The 12,507-nt window shown below is 39.7% G+C and overlaps 1 protein-coding gene across 6 annotated transcripts in view; it reads right to left on the reverse strand.

The window, feature by feature from the left end:
* Positions 1 to 146: 146 nt before the first annotated feature.
* LOC143282957 (synaptotagmin-7-like) overlaps positions 147 to 12,507 on the reverse strand; it is a 587,353-nt gene continuing 574,992 nt past the window's right edge. For all 6 annotated transcript variants that reach the window (XM_076588882.1, XM_076588881.1, XM_076588884.1 and 3 more), the window contains 2 exons: positions 11,087 to 11,201; positions 147 to 7,342 (listed from right to left, as the gene is read on the reverse strand). In XM_076588882.1, the coding sequence (XP_076444997.1) occupies positions 7,038 to 7,342; positions 11,087 to 11,201 (420 nt within the window). In that variant the 3' untranslated portion in view covers positions 147 to 7,037. The remainder of the gene's footprint in view (positions 7,343 to 11,086; positions 11,202 to 12,507) is intronic.

The following is a 12,507-nucleotide window of genomic DNA, read 5'->3' on the forward strand; positions in this document are numbered from 1 at the left end:
GCTGCAAAGCATCCTAAAGCGGTACACTGAAGATGAGACGCTTTTCAAAATGAATGAGTATGCCGACCATGCCATGCGGACACAACTCTTATTATGTGGTGGGTGGTGGTAAGTTTGACACGATTACAAAAATCTATCCTAAAATCTATCCTAAAATCAAGGCATATGTATTTTTTTCCACATGTTTATCTGTCTATGTATCACTCAAAATGTCTGCGTTAGAATATTATACAGTCATACACCTTATGCTGGAATGGATAAATTGAATTTGTATTTGTCATTTGCTGAAGTTGCAACAGTTTTGGAAGGACAGTTTTAAATAGTCTTAACAAATATTTCTGCTTTTGTGCCTTTCTGAGACATTGACATTTATATGGGAAAGAAAAAGTCTTAGAAACAATACACAAATAAACATGCAAGTAAAACCTTTAGTTTCCTGTACCATTAGGTCTGGAAAAAAGAGAAAGATTGTTATAATACATGTACATTTGACCTAGACATGCTTTAGTTCACACAGGGCAAAAGGGGTTTCATTTCATCAGTTAAAAAAAAACAGTAGGATACAAGAAAGGTTACTATCCAATAATTGAAAAAAAAGAACAACAACCCAAAAAACAACTTTTTTTCACTTGAAGTACACAACTTCAATATACAAGTCAGGTTAATATTGGTTAATCATATGGACAAAAACACAACAACAGTTTTGTTGTCAGAACTGCCTTCTTACCAACAGACTGGGAAGGCTGTTGAACATTTCCTCAATGACTGGGAGCACAATCTGACCTTTTTTTAAAACCTGTGTAAGGAGAAAGCCAGCTGAGAATTATTATTTTTTTTATATTCTGCTTTGCTCCACAAGCTGGCAATGCTTGTGACCTCTATGAAACCAGTTGTTAGTACTCCGCTTGTCCTGCCAGCCTTGAAGGTGAGGGGATGGGATGGGTGGGGGAGTGGACCCGCTGAATGTACAGTGATTGGTGTGACCATTGGACATTCCTCATGGTTGGAGGGAATATGGGGATGGTGTACAGTAAGGCCTGAGACACGCAGTCAACACAAAACGCTGCAAACACACGCACACACTGTGTGTTCTACATACTGCGTGCACGACAGAAAACAACTTGGACATTAATGCATCTGCACTTATATCATACTGCCACAGTACACAACAGAAAACAGCTTGGACATGAATAAATCTGCACTCACATCACAGTGTCTGCTGAACAGGGGACAATGTAGAGGTGTTCAAACACCTTTTCATATTTTGCTGCTTCAGTGTTAAAAAATTTTAATGTTCAACTGTTACGTGCCATTGCATCTTGCCACAATTTAGACAGATTTGGTATGGCATATCGAACTGATAAATGCATGCAGTATTACTATTTTCATTTAAGTTGAAAGAATAATCAATTAACCCTTAGCAGTCTTAAAACACAATAATTCTTAAAATAGAAAACTCGAGACATTTTCAGTAGAGGAGTAGGAATAAACTTTACACATGTCTTTTAGCAAGTAACCTTTCTGATATTCTGAACTAAATTTGTGTGTTCACCTTCTTCACATCTTTGAGGAACTGGTGTTGAACTCAAAATCATGTGCGCAGCTGAAAATGAAAGGAAACATAGTCAACAAGATACTGAGTTTTTGTTACAAATCGGGTCACTGGCACACCAGTCAGTGAACTAAGTTGTAACAGATCCCCCCATCACCCTTGTCAAACATTTATAGAGTAAGTTGCATTACACCTATAGACTTCTCATGAAAATAGTACAAAAAGAGAGAGAAGAAAAAACAAGAGCAAAAAGATCAACCCCCCCTCTGAAGACTCAAATGAATCTATAACGACTTCCTTTGCAGTTGCCTTTCATTGATGATCATTCAGAGAATGAGACTTGCTGGACAATTTTTTACACTGGAAGTTTCAGGCCAAGTTACACAGCTGCGTTTGTGTCATGCAAAGACCTTCCCCAACCTCCCAGTATCGGGATTCTCCTGAACACATTTTAACCAACTCCTATACACTGCACGAACATGACAGCTGTGCAGCAGTATAATACATGTGTGCGTGCCAAAGCTCAGCCAGCTTAGGTTCCACTTGATCTGATCATGAAGAATGGGATCAGACTGATCTCTTTATGCTACAACACATCTGCAGATACCTGACTGACACATAAATCCAGTGCGCTGTTAGGGCCTTGACAGGGTTCCCTAGGTTTGTTTAAAACCTGAACATAATGTGAAAGAAAAAAACAACAAAATAAACAACAAATAAATGCATAAGAATGTATTTAAAAAAAAATTGAAATGGGATAATCACAGCCACATTTCCCTCCATTGCCAATGACCACAGCAAAAGAACACTTTCACCTTAAAGAACAAAGAATAGGGTCTATCATTTTTGGTCTCAATGTCTAACAAATGCTTCCTGCAGACCCAAGAACTTCTGGTACTGGTATTCAGCAACAGGAGAAAACTTGTGGAAGTACATGAAAAACCAGGGCAATATCAAGGGCACAGCACTGAACAGGCACCCCACTTTGTTCCAATTGTTTCCCATCCTTAATGCAGTCAGCAGACAGGATTGTTCCCCTTTCTTTCCTTAACTCTTTCCCATGCTGAGCACAGACTGCCTTCTCCACATTTTCTGCCCCCCCCCCCCCAACCACCACCCAATCCCCTTTATTCCACAAAACAAGAAAAACTATCCACTGTGGGGGAAATCTGTTGCATTCTTAGAAATACATGTGCCTTATAACTGCCATCAAGATGTATTTTCATTGGCAGGTCTTGGTTTATTTGAAAAAAAAAAAGGAACACTTCTGTGTCAGAAGTTTGTCCACATGTTAAGGTGGTGTACATTTTCCTTTCTCAAAACCTGGCTGTGTAAAAGGCCATTTCTCTCATGTGTGCCCACAGTCACATATTTTTACATCAAAGCTGGAATACTTTATGATTTTTATCTTTGATAATATGGTCTTTAACAAGCCATCCTGTTTCTCAGTAAACCAAACCTCTGTTGCTTGGAGTTAACAAATCAGTAATGGGCAAGAAAAAAAAACCACCCAAAAAACCAAACCAAACCGTTTTTCTTCACAAAATTGTTAATTATTGGTAGTTCAAGGTAATAAAATTATTGCTGAACAAAACCGAAGGAAACTCCCAAGACCATGCCTTACTAGAGAGAATTGATTTTCCACTTTAAAAGAAGCAAAGGTCTGGATTGGAAATGAAAAACAAAACAAAACATTACAACAGAACAGTGATTCACTGATGTTTGGTATTTGATGAAAAACTAAGCTGCAAAGTTTATATCACAGGCCAACAGAAACACCAATTCGTAAAAATTCAAGTGAAATCTTTAGAACTTGTCACAGCAGACATGCAAGCATTGTTTCACAACATTTGTATTTGCGTGTAATTTTACAACAATTTTGTAGCAAAACTTGACACACAACATATTTTTTGGGGATGAAATTTGTTTAGTTGTTTCCAGTATTTTTTTTTCAGGAAGAGAATTTTTTTTTAGTTGGAGCAACATTATTTGCAAATGTAGAAAATCATTGTAAACATACGTTTTCAAAAGGTACATTTTAGTTTTTAGTTAACGTGAAATACCTGAATTCTTGACCAGGAAAAAAGGTTCTGCAAACACACTGACATCAATGAAATCAATGGGAAAGATATTTAATTTTAATTTTAAATATAGATTCAAAAGGAATGTTTAATGAAAAAGAAACCATATTCTGATCTGCTAACACAGTTGTACTGCGAGTTTTTACTCAAGGAAAAGCAACAAACTGACAGAAAATGGAAATCACAATCATTACAAGTATTCTATTTTGATGAAAGCCTGTCCATTTCCTTTTTTATTTTTTTTTATTTTTAAATTACCATCTTTTTTTCCACTTCATTCTGATAACATCTTCTGGACTGGACTGCTAAATCTCTATTTCTTTTTGAAACATTACATAAATGTGCCTCGTGAATGTTTGGCATATGCTGCCACTGCAGAATGAGACTATCAGCTGGTGCAAGTTGGGTTTGGTTATATTTCTTTATTTTTGCAAAGTTTACTCTCAACTTCCCTTCATGATTTTGGGATGTCTGTTTTGATGTGATAATGACCACAGCAACAGTGATGCCAGGAAGGCCTGTGCTGACCTTAATTGCCTGACAGGACTGTACTCTGTGCTTCCTGGCATCAGTGCGGTCCAAGAGGTATAGACAACCATAGTGCTGGTACACAGTTTCAGTTTCAAGCAGGCATCAATGCATGTGGTCTGGCAGATTTAAGCTACACATTCAGTCATTAAAAAAAGAGAGGAAGAAAAAAAGAGGAGCAGAAACCTATGTATTAACCCAATGCACTGGCAAGGCCTTGGGATATACAGGGCAATAAAGCGCATGATATTCAGTCTCCATGATCCCAGTCCTTCCATTTGATCATGTGGCGGCACATGCATTTCCGGGCAGGGGTTAGTCTGGTCATGATGATAATTACTGAGGGGAATGGAACCCACAAGCTCCAAGTCTTCAGTCCATGGGATTTACCTAAAACACAAAGTGGGGCGTGGGGGTAGAAAGGGAAGCAGGGGGGAAGGATTGGCCTGAATGACATGGAATTATGCATGAAAAGGAATACTAGTGACTATGGATGTTGCTGAAGTCGAGATGACTGTTACAAGCACTTGAGGCTGTTTCACAAGGCTGATTATTGTTCAGGCTGTCTATTTGATGAGGCTGTTTATTGTTCAGGCTGCTATAATCTTTTTATGACAGTTCCTGAAATACAGTTTCATCATCTTAAAAAATAGAATAGGAAAGAAAAGTAGCGTTAAATAGGACAGCAGAAGTATCTAAAATGGTGAATCAATTTGAGAAAAATGTTAGGACTTTTCAGTTTGAAAATGTTGGCACATGACTGTAACAGACTGCATCTTGAAAACCTAAACCATGTAGCAAGAAACACACAGCAATCCCCACTACTGTATTTGATTACTAAAAGAAAAAAAAAGCCAGCAATATTCTGATGCCAGCAAGGAACAATATCTAAAATTCTGTTATTCAACCTGAAAATACTTATTCCTTATGAAATCTGAGCCTTTGTTATTAAAATTATGTACAAGCATTGAGAGAACAATTAAGGTCTGCTTGACATCAGTGTAGCTTTTGTGCCCATTATTAAGACACAGAGGCTGCTATCTACTTGTGTCACAGAAAAATAGAGATAATATAGTCACACTGTACACAATTCAGTTCAAGCCACAAAGCATATAACTGTTACAATTTTTCACTTAATTTCAATATAACAATTTATGAAGTGTGTCTTTATGTGTATGCAAAGTGCGCCCTACTTTTTGTTGCTATTTTAAAATTAACTATAATACAACACCACAAAATAATGCTTTTACTTCAAGCAAAGTCACTGACTATTACGTTTGTATCTTGCAATGACGAGAGAAACTGAACGAATCAAAACCTCAAACTTCTTGTCTGTGGGCACCATGTTTAAGAACTGCAGCCATACATGTATTTTCCTTCTTTGAAGCGCTCTTGCTGATGAAAAAAATGTTGTACAATGTTTACTATCTATTTTTATTACTGTGCTTGTGTATCTTTCTGGAGGTATAATTTGTGAACATCCACTTGGTAATGAAAAAAAAAAAAAAAAAATCTAAAGCACGAACACAAAAATGTACAAAGTCAAGATGTATTGCTGCAAATAATAGGCTCCACACCTCTGTATAGACATTTTGACAATTGAAGGGAAAACAAAACCAACAGACTTGATGTGTACAAGCTGGTGCACGCACCTGGCACCGGAGCACGGCACATTGGGAGCAAGAATAACACTCTGCACCCCCCACATCAGGAGGAGCAGCTGGAGGGAACAAACCCTCCAGCACAAACTCGTCCTTCTGCACACTTCTATAACAGTCCCTGCATTGAACATTGTCTCTTGCTTGCTCTCCTACAACAAACACAGCATGACTGGATAATGACGGACAGTTTGTCAACAGTGATGATGATGAGTCCTGGACAGGCATGATGCATGGACTACGGATGAAGAAGGTGCATCACAAAGTTCTGCACTAACGGTTGGACTGACGCATGTGGTGATGGTCGGTGTAGACACAACAGGACTACCAAGACACAAAGGGAGCTGAACGGCTCTGATTTGACAGTGCAAGGTAAAATATCACAAGGTTCTAGACGGGTCCAGCCTTTTTGTACATCCTCACGCAGTTCACGGCACCACAAGACTGTCCCTGCCACCCTGTGCGTCGTCATGATCAGGCAATGTTGGTTCGTACCACTGAGGTCAGTGGTACATCCCCACCCATGTGGATTCAGGGGCCTTCACCCTCCACTGCAGTGGGTTGTCTTCCGTGGCATCACACCGGTTGTTGTCTGAGTAACACATTTTACTCCATACACCTCCAATTTTTTGTTTTGTTTTTTAGCCTTTTGAATTGTAGACAAACTCCCAGAGGGACAAAGTCACCCGGGGCACATTTCAGGCAGTTGTAAGAAGTCTGAGACTCCAGCTAAGATGTAAGTGTTGGGAGAAATGTTCCAGCAAATGTGTGAAGCTTTGGGGGAACATTCCAAAGATGCTGTTTGCTTTGGAAAATACCACAGTCACTAGTAAGGAGCTTGAGCATTCCAGCTAATGTTGATATAGGACTAGTTCATAGCTTCAAAAGATCAGTACAGAGCGCAGTTTACTTTGGAGTATTCTCACTGGCTGTGAACAGCTTATGAGGATAGCTGAGAGGGGCTAATGGTTGACATTCCACTCTGAGGAAATGTGTCTGAAAGGACTATCCCAAGTGCACGCAGAAAACCGGGCATGAAACCAGTACTCTATGGGGAGGCATGGAGTAAAGAGTCACTCAGAACTGGCTGCATACAGAGTCCTTACAGTCTCCTGTGACAAGGAAAAAAAACAAAAACAAAAAAAACAAAAATGGTCACCCCTGCATCCGAGAGCTACTTGTGAACGATTTCTAGGATCGGTGGCGTTGGCGCTAGTGTCAGTCTTTTAGTAAATGCCACTGGGCGACCTGTTGCCGAGGTTTGGCGACCATGTCGTTCCAATGCCGTGTCTCCATTGGGCCGCTGCGACAGCCCAGTATCACCTTGCCGATCATCTCATTGCGACCCACTTTGTCAAAGTCCATGACGGTCACTTCCAGAGAGGCCTCTCGGATCTTCTCCCATGGAATCTCAAAGATGAACGACTCATTGTAGACGGGGTTGAGCGTGCGCATTTTGATGTTGGTTTTCTTCTTCTCCACTTTCGTGTTGCCAAAATACATCCAGATTTTGACGTAAGGATCTGGAGGAAAAGGAAAAAACAGAACAAGTAAGATATTCAGTCAGTCTGTGAAAGCTTGGAGGAAAAGGAAAAGCAAGATATTCAGTCACTTTCAGTCAATCTGTGAAAGCTTGGAGGAAAAAGAAAAGCAAGATATTCAGTCACTTTCAGTCAATCTGTGAAAGCTTGGAGGAAAAGGAAAAATAGAACAAGCTAGATATTACTGCCATTCTCACTCAGTCTGTGAAAGCTTGGAAGGTGCCAAAGATAGGAAAAGTACTGTCTGTGTGACACTGAAAATATGCTGGACTGTTCATATTCCAAAACCACCATTATATGGAGCAACAAGAACACACATTTGGGGGATGATTTACAAGGTGGTGATTAAAAACAGTAAAGATTTTCAAAATCAAATCATAGGCTTTGTTATGCATACACACAACATAAAACATGCATACTTATGTTGTATGCACCCAACACACATACCTGCCTTTACATGTTCTCAGATATGTGGACAAATACTTGAATAAATGTGTGCATACTCACATACAAATGTGCATGCAAACCCAAGCTCACATTTCAGTACAAGCTCATGCAATCTCTCATAACAGTATTTTGTTTTAAGAAAAAATAGATTCAGAATGATTAAGATTGAATTGACGAATAAAATTTGTACCAATGCCATATAGCTGAAACTGAAGTATGCTTACATAACTGAAAGGGATAAGCAAATAAAAATAATGAAATAAATACAGTAGCTTCAAACATAAAAATCTTCTGTAAACAAATTTCAAAGCAACACAAGAGAATATCTGTAAAAAAACAAAAAAAATATTTATAAAAATGGAAAAAAAAAAGTTTGAAAAATAATAACAGTAAACAAAACATATCAGAGGCGCACACAAAACAACTGAATGAAAAATCAAAACTTAATGAAAGCCAAAATTTACCAAGAGTCTGTGTATTCACAACACATTTTTGCTTTCTGAAAACCCCCCAGAGTAGTCCCTTTTCCAAACGAAATCTTATTTCTGAACAATAATATAGACGAACAAACGGCAAAATAAAATCCAGTGAAGGTTAGGTGTTAGAGGTCAGAAGATGATGAGAAAAGAATTTTCATCATGCCACCAAACCGAAGGCAGGACAAGAAGAGGAAAAGCAATGATATCACCACCAGTATCCTCCAACATTCATCCACACAACTTTTCAAGCTTTTACAATATGGTTCAAATCCACACACAGTCAAAACATGGATGCACACATTCGCATGTGCACTCATACATCTGGTAAACATGCATGCACACACCAGCACATGCAACTGTCTCTTCATTTTCACCAGCACTCCCTTTTCAATGATTGAAAAGAAATCTCCTGGTAGTTGCAGCAACCCCCTTCAAAGAAATAAAAAAAACTGAAAACCGCCAAATGGAAAACTTAACCCGACCTAAAGCCCAACCTACCACTGGAGCCAGCCTTTAACGGTGACCTAAAAAACCCTGAAAGCAACAACACGGGTACTGCTGATCAATAGACATGTGGGCAGTTATGATGGGACATCTGTGTCCCTCCCTGCCACACTTTCTTCACATTCCTTGTTACCCCTCCTCCCAACTTGGACACACACACACACACACACAAACATGCACAATGTCTTGGACACATACATACATGCACACACACACACACAGAAAATGTCTTGGATGTATGCGCATGCACACACACACACAGACACACGCACACACACATACACTACTCAGTGAGTGTGTATGCAACCAGGGAGGAAGATGGATTGGAAGACAGAAAAAAATGATGGACTGACATTGTAGAATGGACAGGAAAACCTTTTGCAGAGACCTAAGCTTTGACACACAACTGACAGACCTGGAGGAATATGATGAGCACTTCTTCTGTATGGTTCCTGAGTGACTCTTCACAGAGTTGAGGGATGAGATCTTTCATGCCTTTTCAGTGGCAATAGTCCTAAGTGCTGACGTCAACCCCCTTCCCCCCCATATACTGTTCATCTCAAATCTCCCATACAGTGTTCACCTCAAATGCCCCAATATAGTGCTCACCCCAAATGCCCCAATACAGTGCTCACCCAAATGCCCCAATATAGTGCTCCCCCCAAATGCCCCAATATAGTGCTCCCCAAATGCCCCAATATAGTGCTCACCCCAAATGCCCCAATATAGTGCTCACCCCAAATGCCCCAAAATAGTGCTCTCCAAATGCCCCAATATAGTGCTAACCCCAAATGCCCAAATATAGTGCTAACCCCAAATGCCCCAATATAGTGCTCACCTCCAATCTCCTTTACAGAGCTCACTTCCAATACCCCACCAAGCCCCCCAAGTGTTCATTTCAAATCCCCCATACAATGCTCTCCTCAAATCCCACATAAAGTCCTCACCTCCAATCCCTAATAGAGTGGTCTTCTCAAATCCCCCATTCACTGCAGCCATCACAGGCTCTAGCTTAGGAAACTTTCAAAGAGAGAAGAGTGAGTAAGTAAGTGTAGATAGGAAGAAGAAAAAAAAAACAACATGATGCAGAAAATTCCATTCTGTGCAAATTTTTTTCTCTCCTCACTGACTAGAGAGGAAGGTATATGCAAAATGCCAGTCAGCACATTTCCAAGCTTGGATCTTGATGCTGCTTCACGGTAAAATTACAACAGAAATGGACACCCGTATGCCGATCCACTGCTCAGCTGGCTTTGTTCTGTTTCTTATTCATAGCAAGTTTGTTTATGTTGTGTTACTGCCTTGTTCAAATACCTCATGTAGACACACATTTACATATACAGTTTCTTTCTCTACTTTCCAATTCCTCCTGCGAGGGGGGGTGGGATAAGGGTGGGGGAGGGGAGGGGAGATAATAGAGACAGGCTTATCGTACCACACATAATCATGTACACATTTGTCATGAAAGCAAACCATGCATACATCCTCTTTCCTTCCACCCACCGTCCCCCTTTCCTAAATCTCATCACCCTTGTCCTGTCATCAGGGGAATGTCTATGAGCTGACGCAAGTAAGTGGCTATTTCATGATAGTTTATGGCTGCCCCCCCCCACCCGCGACAAGCATGCCTCATGCACTCTCATAAAGATGACAGACAGAAGAACACACACATGGACATTCGCACTCACTTGATAAGATATGTGAAAAAAAATTATCAAATTACTATTGCCACACACACACACACACACATATGCACACACACCAGATCAGAAACCATTTCCTGTCAAAAAACCCCAAAAAACTTTCAGTTGTACCGACACAATAAACACACACATGCACATGTTCATGGACACACACACACACACACAACATCTTCTCCCCATTTAAAATCACTCATATAGAACAGATGTAAAACTGATGAACAACAACACACACACTCACATCCAAAAACTCTGTCCACACACTACCACGGTAACAAAAAATTCTCTATTGCAACTGAGCGTTCTACAGCAACAGATCACAGTTTACATGGAAAGGTGATATATAAACTGAATTAATTGAAATTATTATTATTATTGTTATTATTATTATTATTATAATAATAATTATTATTAATATCACTGACAGTGAGTGGAGTGAAGTGGAAAGTTAGGTACCTGATGGCACTTTACATGGAAAGGCGACAAATAGAATCAATTGAATAAATTTACCATTATGATTATCATTATTATTATCATTATCATCATTACTATTACTATCATTAACACTGAGTGAAGTGAAGTGGATGGCTAGCTACCTGATGACCCGGTGATGTCCTTGGCCTTGAGTTCCTTGGCCTTCATGACGATGACCGTCAGACGCCCGATGTTGGGCTGGTAGCACAGCGACAGCAGCAGCTCTCCCAGTTTACCCTGCAACAGTCACACACCTGTTAGTGTTGCATACTGTAATGTACAGTTTGACGTTTTTTGGTCATATAAGATTTCTCTACAAAAAAATTCGGGCTGCTCTGCCAGGGGAGTGCGAGTCACCACAGTTCAGCAGCACACATATTTTTGGGGGTTAGTGTTTAAAGCCATGCCAACCACAAAGGCCTCTATCAGAAGACATCATAGTCCATACACACAAAACAAAATGAACAAAAAACAACAACAACAAAAAACAACAACAACAAAAAAACACACATACAGAAAACAACAACAACAAAAAAAACAACAACCAAAGAAAGAAAGAAACAAACAAAAAAACTGATGTCAAACCCAACTTGAAGGGCCCCGTCAGGGCTGAAATAATTCTGGTAAAGAAAAACAACACAAAACAAAACAAACAAAAAATACAAAAAAAGAAAAAAGAAAAAAAAAAGAAAACAACAACAACAAAAAAAACCCAAAAGGAAAAAAAACATTTTCAATGCTGGTTGTTTTTCTTTTTTTTCCAGGAGCCCTGTTCTGACAATTACAGTCCCATGTAACCTGTTGAAAAAACAAAACAAAAACAAAATCAGAAAAAGAACATTCATGTCAAGTGCACTTCATTTGTAAATTTGTGTAACCCTTCCATTCCCCCCACCCCACCCCACCCCATCCCTGCCTCTCCCTTATTCTTCCCTCTTGTTGCTTGCTCTTTCAAACACACCCTTTCCCCCCTCCACCCTTATTTTTTTCTTGTTCGTTCTTCAAACTGCTTTTAGTGTTGAAGATGATGACAAATGCAAAACGTTTCATACTGATTTATCTATGGTATGGAATTATTTCTGTGATGCACACAGGCTATAAATAAAGCAGCCAACACTGAGTGACTAGACAGCCTGTCAGTAGAGATGGTCATACTGCGGACCCATAAAAACACCACGAGTCAATGGAAGCATCGATTAACTGAGTGAACACACTGACTCCATCCCTTTCCTGGACCATTATAACTCACCGTAGTGAAGACTTCTTTTGAGTGTACAGTAAAGACTGGGGTGTCTATCTAACGAATGAGAAGTAGTACACACACACACACACAGATAATGTATATTAATATTTTGAGGAAGAAAGGGAAGGAGGGAAAATGAGTATGTTTGTGTGTGTGTGTGTGTGTGTGTGCGCGCGCGCGTGTTCGTGCATGGATGCATGCATGCATGCGTGTGTGCGTGTGTGTGTGTGTGTGTGTGTGTGTGTGAGAGAGAGAGAGAGAGAGAGAGAGAGAGAGAGAGAGAGAGAGAGAGAGAGAGAG

Source organism: Babylonia areolata, chromosome 6 (genome assembly GCF_041734735.1).
Source record: "Babylonia areolata isolate BAREFJ2019XMU chromosome 6, ASM4173473v1, whole genome shotgun sequence".
NCBI classification, from domain to species: Eukaryota; Metazoa; Mollusca; class Gastropoda; order Neogastropoda; family Buccinidae; genus Babylonia; species Babylonia areolata.